General features: G+C 37.9%; 1 protein-coding gene and 1 pseudogene across 4 annotated transcripts in view; one reads left to right on the top strand and one right to left on the bottom strand.

The window, feature by feature from the left end:
• MAP2K4 (mitogen-activated protein kinase kinase 4) overlaps positions 1-12,105 on the bottom strand; it is a 126,740-nt gene that overhangs the window by 57,052 nt on the left and 57,583 nt on the right. For all 4 annotated transcript variants that reach the window (XM_063718033.1, XM_063718032.1, XM_054535467.2 and 1 more), the window contains one exon: positions 4,106-4,280. In XM_063718033.1, the coding sequence (XP_063574103.1) occupies positions 4,106-4,280 (175 nt within the window). The remainder of the gene's footprint in view (positions 1-4,105; positions 4,281-12,105) is intronic.
• Positions 8,481-8,572, top strand: LOC112129853 (small nucleolar RNA U3; annotated as a pseudogene).

The raw sequence follows: 12,105 nt of genomic DNA, 5'->3' as shown, positions 1-12,105 counted from the left end.
GGTTAACAGGCCAGAATCAGCAAGACTCCCATCAATGAAACAGTAGAGTTGAAAGGATAGAGTTGAGGTTCAAAAGAACAAGACAAGTTAGGCAGATCTCCAACAGAAAGAAAACACTTGAAACTCTTGCATACCAGGTCACATTGCTAACTCAGTCCGGCCTATGCACCTACCCTCAAACAACAGATCTGTTTTTCCTGATTAACCCAGATAACTTTTCAAGCAGAAGACTGAAAAGTCATCATAATGATCCACAATGACAAATTTAACATGACACATTCTTATTCCCACCTACCTGCTCAATATTATTCAGTTCTTCAATGAGATGACAGCTTTATTACAGTATTAACCCTTCACACAACAATTCAGATTCCACTGCCTGCCATCATCTTTAGTGACAGGTACTTCAGTCCTTATATTCCCTCTCATTTTCATTCTTACTTTTCCATGTTCCTTTGGTTTTTTGCACATATTCTACAAACATGAAAAGGGCATGCATACCTTCAAGAAGTCAATCTGGACAGGAATCTGCTAGAAAACAACAGGGAAGCTGGTACTCTAGGCATGCAGGATTTTTTACACTGCAGGCAGAGTCAAGTGGAGAATACACTGTCAGGCATCAGAGGCTTACAGTCATTCTTCCCTCTGTCAGCCATCTGAGCTTGTAAGCCCATGGTCTAAGCTGTGACATTTCACTTACTCTTTCTCTTTTCTCCTGTGTCCCTAGATTTTCTGTGGCATCTTGATTCTGATTGATGATGCTAGGTGTTTCTCCCAGATCTGAATTTCTCTAACCCTAGCTCAGAAACCTAATCCTAACTGCCTCTTCAAACATTTGGTCTGAACTCTGGGCTTTACCCCACTACATTTAACCAGAGAGCTGGTTAACATATAGATGAGGTACTCCTCATCTATATGTTAATTGATGTGTTGTATTGCCGTCCTCTCCCATTCCCACCTGCCAGAGAGCTGAGCAGGCACCTACTTTATATAGAGGACAGTGACTGTTCATGTCTAATGTTTTCATTCAGTGGTTACCCCACCACTGTGCAAAACAGGACACTAAATAAATGTTATTTGTAAAGGATACTGATCACGGTCAGAAGTAAATCCCTGGTAAGAGTTGAAGGTTGTCCTCCCTGAGCTTTAAGAAACCCCACAGGCAACAATGGCTTTGCCCTAGGCAGCCCTAAGACTAGTCATTCAGGCACAAGTATACAAATTACTCCCACTCACAGGACAGCAGGACCCTTCCCCAAGCATGTGCAATTAAAACCAAAGGGCGAACAATGTTCACATCTTAGGTTCTAACGCAGAAACTCACTGATAGCTTGGGAGACTGTCCTCAAACCAAACATCAAAAAATTGTTTTAAGTATAACTCTTACAATGTTACCTCACTAAATCTGATTATATCAAAACTGATTTTTAGATTAAGTCTTTGCGGTAATTATCTCTGGTTACTAAGAAGTCACCTTTTTCAAATACTTCTTATATATGGCAAAATAAATTTGGGGAAGGACTTCCTCAAAACTAAAAATGAGGAATAATACAAAGAAAAAAATCAAGCTAATATCACAGTTCACTTTTCTACAGATATTGCAAGTAAATCTTAAGGATCATTTCCAGCTTAACAACTAATAAAGCAATCCTTCTTTATTCTCGAAGTGCATGTTAAGATGTTAGCACAGAGTTACTTCAAGTGTGTTTCTCATTTCACCAACAGCAATGGAAAGCTCTCAGCTGTGTGAACCACTGTCTCATGGTTCCTTTAAAACTGTAAAGTCTCAAATCAAACTCCTCCTTAATCATACACTGATTCTGTATATTTGTGCCTGTCAATCCAGTCAATGTACCTAAATGAGGAATGAACTCTCTCCAGTGTGATTAAAGACTATTCTTCTTTGAAGAAACCAATAATAAATGCATTCTTTAATTCAGAGATGGCATACATCAGTCATCAATTGGTATCAAATTTTAATGCATATTAATGCAAAAACACTTATTCTTTCAGTATTAATGAAGTCATGGAATCCAAAGGTACTCCTCATCTATATGTTAATTGATGTGTTGTACTGCCATCCTCTCCCATCCCCAACTGCTATGCTTGTTCAAGAATTCGCGATGGTAAACAAAGCTAGGTAGTACCATGTGGTGGGTATACATGTGACAGCAACCAGTTTGTAGGTCTCATGACTGCCTTGAAAGTTCTTCAAGTACAGTTGAGATTTTTAATAGCATCCCAACTGGAACTGTCACGGAAGCCAGTAGCCGCTGATAATGTAACATTACAAATGATGGACAATTTCCTATTTTCATTCTTGAATTCCTACAAAACTTGAGTAAGCATTATACAACCCAAAATATTATCAAATTAATCAGTGAGAAAAACTTTTAAATGTCAAAATGAAGTACCCTCTTTACCTTTATGATCTTTTTAACAATGGCTAAAATCAATCCACATTACTAAAATGGTTAATAATGTTCATCAACAAAGTTGAAGCACACATAACACAAACTGTAAAAAGCAGGAAATAATTTCTTAAAACTACTTTCCCTAGTACCTGAAAGAAAAGTTTACAACTTTAACTATATAGGAAACCTTTCCCTTAAGATCCAGCCAGCTAAAACTGGATGTCACACACAGGTAGCTCAAAAGGACAACACAACACTCATCCAGGAGTCTAAATAAAATGACTCTTTCCACTTACTCTGCAGTGGCACAAAATAGGAATACGGAAATCATTTCACATTCCAAGAGAACATTTTATTTTAACACATAATGCAGAGTTCTTCACCTGTGCGTTTTTAGAGGTCTATGGTTTGTATGTAAAATGCTGTGTATATATACATCTGCCTATGAAAAGTCTATTGTTCTCTCCACATTTTAAAAATACAGCCAAAAACAATGTTAGGAACCCATAGAGAGAATCATAAAAATTTTCCCCACCACTAATTTAACATTACTTTCATATGACCCAGCAAAAAGAAATGCTCAACAATGAAGGATACTAAAATAGTTACAGTAAGGTTCGGCTCACAACAGACTTCTACACAGAAAGCATTTTATTTTAATTTAAATTCATTCTCAAATGTCAAGAAAAAACTAAGGACTCTTATCAACCACTCTGACAAACTCTCAAAATAGGACACTAATAGGAAGATGATTAGCTTGGACTATATGCAAATCCATTCTGAATTCTTGTAAACTGAAACATTTTTGTTCCCATAGGAATTTTAAACTCAGAGAAGGTATGGCCACAGCTGGCTTTTTTTGCTTTGTTTTTGCAAGTTGTTCCCCCTGTTGCTGATTTTCCTGAAATATCTTACATACAGCAAAGATTTGTTAAACATCTAAACAAACAAATGAATAAATTACAATTACATGAAACTAGGAGTCAGATGGAAACCACCAGTTCTTTACAGGTACCAGCATAAGCTTGCCAGGTATTGTCTATGGATCAAATCTCCATTTCTGGCCATTTTTTTTTTTTAATGAACATATTAAGTGGCATGACAGAATAAGGACAAAATGTGACAACATTATCACAAGGTATGCATTTCAGTACAACTTTAAAACCAGGGAACAGGGCAGTACTGAGTAGAGATGAAATAAACAAACAGAAGCCGAGCCGGTCAGGACCGAGTAAGGTTGAGGTTAGTGGCAACAGCATGTGCGTGGTTTCCAGGAAACCTTCAGTAAGACTGCTGTTAGCCCTAGCCCCGCACCTTGCCCAACCCAGTGTGCTGCGTCTTCTTCCAGCTCCCGCCTGGCTCAGTGCAGCACTGCCCTGCTCCCAGGGGTGCAGCCGCCCAGCCTGAACTCACCTTGGCAGTAGAAGGGCCTGAAGTTTAAAACATGTTAATGCATCATGCCAAAAATGCAATCAACATGCACACTTCATACACTCATGTTTCCAAAGAGATAGAAAATGTGCCACCAATAAGAAATCTCTACACAGAACACCCTCAGAGGAGTTGGAGAAACAATTTGTTTAAAACTCACATTTACCACAAAAGTAGGAACACAACAACAGTGGTATTACTGCACCATGAAATTTCACCTAATGGATTAAAGTACCAAAAATAATCATGGCATCACCTACTTTAACTGCCATTATTTGCCCACTTGGTTTGTGGACCATTTTGTTGACAGAACCATAAGCTCCTCGTCCAATTTCTCCAAGGTCTTTCAAGTCCTCTGCAGTGAAATCCCAGTGTTGTTCAGGGGAGATCTTCAGTTTTCCTGATGACTCAATGCTGTGTGTTCTCAGTCTCTCTCTGTTAAAATATTGGGAAGCAATTTTTCCACATTTTAAATAGGTTTTAACTTTTTTTTTTAGTACTGATTAATGTGTGGGAAAAATGTTTTCTAAATTACTAAAATAGTCTGACCTCCAGGTTTTTGAAGTTTTTCATTTGTGTCATCCTGGTTTTTCACACACTGGATTAAGAATGATCTAGATTTAGGTAGTCAATACACAGCTTCAACGGGATTCATAAAAACAAATTCCCAAGAAGATTTTTAAAAATTCCCATTTATTGATTAAACTAATTCTGCAGATCAGTTTTCATTTCTAAATATAAGATCTTATTCAAACTTGGATAATGATTTATCCAAAGAGCATTATCAAGTGAGAATCCCAAGAGCTGCAAACCTCATTGCAAAAAAGTTCTTACCCTATCTTACCCAACATTAGTTATTCCAGTGCCTCAATCTTCAGTTAGTACAACTATTCCCAAAGTTTGCTGTACCTTACAATCACCTGGGGGAGATTTTAAAAATCTCAATGCCCAGGTATCATCATCCCATAGCAATTAAATCTGAATTATCCAGGGACAGGAGTCAGAACACAGTATTTTTAAAGACCCCCAGATGATTCCAGTAATGTTTGGGAACTAGTGCCTTAGTATACTGTCCTGTTCTTGTTAATACCATCCTGAGGTGGGAGAACAGTTAACTGAATAGCTAGCTGGCTGTAAGAGGAAAATTGCCATGTGCTATTCAAAATTGAAATTTTCAACCCTCGTTCGATAAAGCAATGGGATAAAAAATGAGTGGCTCGTAGACAAAAGAGCTCACTCATTACATATTTCCATTAAATAAAAACTCATCTCCAAAATCTCAACCTGGAGATCAAAGTATTAACTTCTAACCATGCTTTGTAAAAAAGTAAATCCAATGAAAAATGTAAAATCAATCTGTTTCTCTCTCTTGCTCTCTCTCTCTCACACACACACACACCAAACCCCAATGTGTAGGAACAAACTATCAACCATACACACAACGAAAAGAATTCATTAAATATCAACTACATTTTTCAGTTTCATACTAAATGATCAGGATCTCTTTTAAACTCTGATCCTATGATACAAACAAGGAAAGTTTATGGGCTTGGTCATTATTTTTCTTCTTCCAAAATTTAGGAACGTTTTCTCCAATTAGTAGAATGGTTTTCTGTAGCAACTTTTAAGGCTCCCAAAAAACTTAGAACTTTAAAATCTACCCCCACCCTGAGAATAATCGTATGTACTAATATTAAGGTTCAAAGTTACACTTCAAAGATTCATATGCTTGGTCTAAATAACAATTTACTAAATCAGTGTTCCAAATAACAGACTTTCAAATCATACTAGGTGATAACACCAGCTTTCATTCATACAAGTGCTTTTCAGTTCAAAGTCCTTTCACCCATATTATTTGATACTCTAGCATCCAGAGTCACAAGAAGCCCGGAAATCAGTGGCATAAGTGACCATTTAGGTGAAGATGAAGCCGGAACTGATCTTTTAAGATGGAAATCAGGTCTAGGCAAAAATAGGAAACTCTTCTTGGTAATCTTTTTCATGAAGTAGACAGATTAAGCCTGAAAAAAGTTCTAACATGAAGTTCCATGTATAATGATTATTGTTCTATAATCTTTGGCAAGTAAATACTATCTCAATGGCATAGTTTAATCAGTGGTGAAATATACAGCACCAATCTACCACTGAGGGAAGCTGAAAAAAAGTTAATTAAAATTACTTGTAAATTGGAAGCAAAATTTTTTAAAGTGTTTGCTAACTGAAGGGCTGTGGCAGACAGGCTCCAGGAAGTCCCCATGATCTCCACCTTCTTAGTGCTCATATTTTTGTGTAGGCACATCTCTTTGGGTGTCAGTGGGACTCGTGACTTGCCTCTAACCAAGAGAATATGGTAAAGATGATATGACTCTCATGACTACATGCCATGTAATACTTATGCTAGCATTCTTGAGAACTGAAATGAAAGATATTTCATTACTATATAGAAATTACAGAATGAAAACAGTTACAATATTATCTCTATTATTTTAAAGATCAAATTTTAGTATTATGGAATACCTCTACTAATAGTTTAGCTCACCGCAGTTTCTTTTTGAAAATGAATAAGTTGAAAGCTAAGTGATACAGGGTATCTACTTGGGCTAATATCCAAAAACTGAATAAGGTGTCAGATGCACAATTCTGTAAATATACTAAATATACTAAAAGCAAATGAACTATACACTTTAAATGTGTGAACTGCAGAATATGTGAATTATATCTCAGCAAAGCTGTTAAAAGAGGAGAACGTGATTCCTACCCAGAGTTCCAAGTTTCTCATTTAGAAAGAAAAAGTGCTGTAAAAACCACAGAAAAACATGCCACAGTTATGACATCACCAAGGCATGTTCATACATTCGTCTTCATACTGAGCTAGCGATCTTTCCAGTAAAACTGAGTCCACTTCACAGCAATTGCTTTAACAGTTGGTACAACCACAATGGCTTCCACAGAAGGACTATACATAGATATAGCACCGGACTGACTAGATACAGGAACTAGACCAGAACCTTACCACTAAACTCTGCAGTCAATCAATTTCTGTCCTGAACTACGTAAGAGGCCTAGGAAAGAAAGAACATAAACAGTAGAAAACACACCCAATGAGAAGATTGGTGAAAAATACAAACCAATAAAGATATAAAGTTGCCCTTATTTGTTGATAAATATTTGCCTACAATTATACTCTTAAAGAAAAAAAAAAAAGTTCCCTGACTTTTCCTTGGGATATCACTTTCTTGAGAATGGGGACTATATTTTATCAAAAATAATTCCTAGTATAATTGGATTGTTTGTAACACAAAAGAAAAGTGCTTGAGGAGATGGATACCCAATTTCCCACGATGTGATTATTACACATTGCATGCCTATATCAAAACATCTCACATACTCCATAAATATATACACCATGTACCCCCAAAAATAAAAATAATTCCTAAATATCCCTCATCTTTCCCTTCGTAATTTTCTGTGCATTATTTTATACAGATCACCCTTACCTGCCTCCAATGAACACTACATAAGGTTCCAACCCCAAGGTTCTCATTACCAACCTGGGAAACTCAGACAACAGCCACTGTGGCAGTAACTATCAGCTGTCACCCAACATCCATTCTCCTCTTCATCCTCCCTAACAGGATCCTCGTTTATGTGGGGCAGCAATGCACCCAGCTAAAAGGCTACATTTCCCAACTTCTATGAACTGAACTGTGTTTCCTCTCAAAATCCACGTTATGGCCCTAACCCCCAATGTGACTGTACTGAAGACAGGGCCTATAAGAAGATAATGAAGGTTCAATGAAGGTTAATGAAGGGTGGGGCCCTAATCCACTGGGATTAGTGTCCTTACAAGAAGAGAGACCACAGAGTTCACTCTCTTCTCATGCGCACAAGAGGTCACTGGAGCTCAGAGTGAGAGATGGCCATCTGTAAACCAAGGGAGGATGCCTCAGGTTAAAATCTACCTTGCCAGCACCTTAATCTTGGACTCTCTAGTCTCTAGAATTGTGAGAAATAAATTATGTTGTTTAAGCCACCTAGTGTATGGTATTTTGCAGCCCAAGCTAAGTCACCAACATTCCTTGCAGTTAGAGGTGGAAAACAGGAACACAGTACTTAAAAGGAGCTAACTCAGTTGGAAAAAAGACTCTTTTTCTTTTCCTCCAACCTCCTTCTTGTTGCCTGGAATGTAGATAATGACTAGAGCTTCAGCCACCCTCAATGCCCTGAAGAATTGAAATAATGTCCTGAGAATGATGGAGCAGAAAATAACATTGACTCCAATAACAATGAAGCCACTACACCAACCCTAGCCTGCCTATCTCCGGACTTTTCTATGGAAAAGGAAAATAAACTATCTGGTTTAAGCCACTATTTGTTCCTATCCTTCTTGTTGTTTAGATGCAAACGAACTTACTTTTAATTAATACAGCCCCTAGCATTATTTTATTTCCCAGGGATTCTCAAAGGAGGTAGTGCCCGGACACCTCCAGCATCAGCAGCAGTTTGGTCATCCCAATCACTGGGAAGTGCAAGTAGCATTTAGTGGCTGGGGGTCAATGATGCTAACTGTCTCCAAATCCACAGAGCAGTTCCAGCAACAGGCCAAAAGTATTTCCTTGAATAGAATCTTACCCTAAGACTATACTTTCAGGGGTCATTTCTATAGTTCATTACTAGAGAAGTTTCTCTGAACATCCAGAGCACCTAAGATGTGTCCATTCTCCTGAACTCATTCCTGATGTTTGATACCCTGGTTGAAAACAATTCAGTAAAGCATCCTGCCTCAGAATGACTTTCCTATCATCCTTCATGTGTCATTCCAAGGTTTCTTCATGAGTCATTCCAAGTTCTCTAGTCCATACCACAGTACCCTGCAAAAAACACATGAATAAAGCAATACAATTTGATTAAGATACACACACACAAAATACACACACACACAAAATATACACACACAAAAAATCCTTAACTCTGGTGTCCCTGATTTCAGCGCCTTACTATTCCACATCTAATAATTCTTGGTTCCCAGATACGTAGCAGTTCCACATTCTAGAGAAAACACACACACATACACCCAGAAAAACTACCGCAGGTGTTACAGACATTCAAAAGAAGTGAAATATGAATAGTCCTAACTTTTGCAAAACATGCAAGATTATAGATAGAATACTTAATATAGGGCATGAATTCATATAATACACGCCTTATTAAAAGTACAACTCAATGTACAGAAATATTTTGATATCAGAGATTTATCTTGTTAGATTAAAATCTGAAAACTAATTTTTTGAGCCTACATGTTTGCAGTGAAGTCCTTCCTGATTATTAATTTATCTTCTGGATAGAAATGACAAATGTTATCTGTTAACTTAAATTTAATACTGAATTAACACTACTGTATTTTAGTTGTTGTCCTTTCATTGACCCAGACTAATCTACTAGTCTGAAATTTCTGAAATTCTACAGATTAAACACACACACACATACACACACACACACACACACACAAAGAACCGTGACATAATGTCCCAGAACATTAATCAGACTGGACACTGAAAAAAGCTGTATTTCTATACAATGTCTAATAAAGCTGCCTGGGACTTCGTATATAGGCAGGTGGTCTTGTTTTGTAAAGAAACACAGTGGCCAGTCAAGTAGGATTATTAGGACAGCTCTAGCCACATCCTCCACCTTCACTCCCACCCTCTATTAGATGCAGTGTGTTTGCTGTGCAAATTCAGCAGCAGGACCAGTACTTGAACCTCTTTTTCCAACCAGATTACCGAATCTAAAATCCCTCCTAAAGCTACAAAGGTAGAGGATAAAAAGGAAAATGGAAAAATCAATCATAATCCAGAAAAAAACCACTATTAACAATTTAGTACATATTATTTTATATCTTTCTATACTATGGGAATAGGTTGCAAAAATAGCATATTATACCTACTGCTTATAGATTTCACTTAATATATTTTAACACAGTCATTAAATAATTGGTATCACTACTAGAATGGCTGTGTACCAAGTCTGCACTGATTTAGGAGTACCATCAGCCAAAAGGTGCCCCACTGTACCTAGTCAACAGCACCTTTTTCCTCATGCCAATTGTTAGGGTTAGATCATTCTTTTCAACTGCTAGAGTTGAACATTCTTAAGCTATCTGGTGAACAATATGTCTTATTATTATTATTATTAACTGCCTGAGATAGCACCCCTGAGCCTTCCTGGTCCAGGTGTTTGTTTTGTTATCGCTGCTTCTACTAACAAGTTCCTTACCTATTAACACCATCAACCCTTGTCCTGCATTGCAAATATTTTCCCAGTTTGTTGTTTACCTTCCCTTGTGTTTATGAATTTACATTTTTAAAAAAATTCAGTAATTTGTATGCTTTCAAATCAATGACTGCCTTCAAATTCTTTTCTTTTGCTGTCATGCAGTATCGTTTATATTCACAACTGCATCAAAAGGGATTTCACTCTACCATTGCTTTTCAGGTCCCTAGCTATGTCTTTTCCTCATCTGTCCCTTTTCTATAATCTTGTTGCCTATCCATCCAGTCTGTTCTCTCCTCGAGATTTTTCCAATCCATTTTTATAAACGCCATGACTTCTTTCACTGTATTAAGAATGTCAGTCACTACTGTAAGAAACTATTTTGAATCCTGCAAGATATCTTGTTTGGAGATGCTCTTTCTCAAAGTCTTCAAGATATTATTCCCTAGTTCCACAATTCCTGTTTCCATCTCACAGTGAGTGTCAATGTGGCACTTCCACTTGTCCTACTACGAAGTATCAGGAGACAGACTTACCCTCATACCTAAAACAACTGAAAAAAACAGAATATATAGACAATCTGGAAGACAGTGGAAATCATCAGGAAACAAAGGGCAGCAGACACTGAAACATGGGAAATATGTAAGGTGAGCCCTACAACTGTCCCCAGCTTACTGCCGAAGAGTTCACCAACTGTGATACAGGGAGGGGGGGATCCAGGCAGATCCTGGCAGTACCCTTGTGTTGAGGACAAGGATCTGGGAATCTAGGGAGACCAAGGTAGCCAGGGTTCACATGGCAGAGTACAGTATAAGAGACAGCTACACAGAAAGAGAACCCCACCGATATGCAGAGGGCCCTCCTTGATCAGTGGATGATTGTGAGGAACCTATACAAGCCTGAAGAATAAGCCACCTAAAGGGATTAAGAAGGAATGATACCCAGGCTCATACAAGGCAGTTCCTATTCTTGGCCATTGGAGTGGAAAACTTCCTGACTGGAATCCAATAAAGTAGTTAGAAGGATTTTACCTTACTAGTGAGGCAAAATTAGCTCTCGAGTAGTCTCATCTGCGAAAGCTAAAAAGCAAGATCTGAAAGGATCAAAGTATCTCCAAGTAACTTAAACAAAGAACAAACCTCAAAAACATTCAGGAAAATACAAAAACAGCCATCACACAATAATCTCCGGCACACAATCTAAAATTACCACAGCATACAAAAAAGCAGAAAAACATGACCCATAATGAAGAGAAAAACATCAATCAATTGCAACTGACCCAGAAATGACAAAAACACTGGAATAAAGACAATGAAACATTTACCATGTTCCATATATTAAAAAAACTAAAGGATGGATAGAGTATGTTAAATATAGACGTGGAAGACAGAAAAAATAACCAAATCAAATGTCTAAACATAAAAACTACAACGAGAGGCCAGGCACAGTGGCTCACACCTGTAGTCCCCGCACTTTGGGAGGCCGAGGTGGGCGAATCATGAGGTTGGGAGTTTGAGATCAGCTTGGCCAACATGGTGAAACTCTGTCTCTACTAAAAATACAAAAAATTAGCTGGGCGTGGTGGTGGGCACCTGTAATCCCAGCTACTTGGGAGGCTGAGGCAGGAGAATCTCTTGAACCCTGGAGGCAGAGGTTCCCAGTGAGCCGAGATCACGCCACTGCACTCCAGCCCAGGCGACAGTACGAGACTCCGTCTCAAAAAAAAAAAAAAAAAACTACAACAAGAAAGAAGAAATTAATTCTGGGAATGATGGATATGTTAACTTGACTATGGTGATGGCATCACAGATGTACACATATGTCAAAACCTAGCAAATTATACGCTTTAAATATGTACAGTTTATTCTATGCCAAGTATACCTCAATAAAACTGTTGAGAGAAGGAGAGAAAGAGAAAGAAGATTATCCTTGGGCCGCACTCTACTTGTCTGATACAGATTTGTCCATTACATGCGTATGGTTCAAA

This window comes from Pongo abelii, chromosome 19, assembly GCF_028885655.2.
Source record: "Pongo abelii isolate AG06213 chromosome 19, NHGRI_mPonAbe1-v2.0_pri, whole genome shotgun sequence".
In the NCBI taxonomy this organism is placed as follows: domain Eukaryota; kingdom Metazoa; phylum Chordata; class Mammalia; order Primates; family Hominidae; genus Pongo; species Pongo abelii.
Note: the sequence above shows the minus strand (reverse complement) of the source record. Positions and strands in the feature narration are given on the sequence as shown.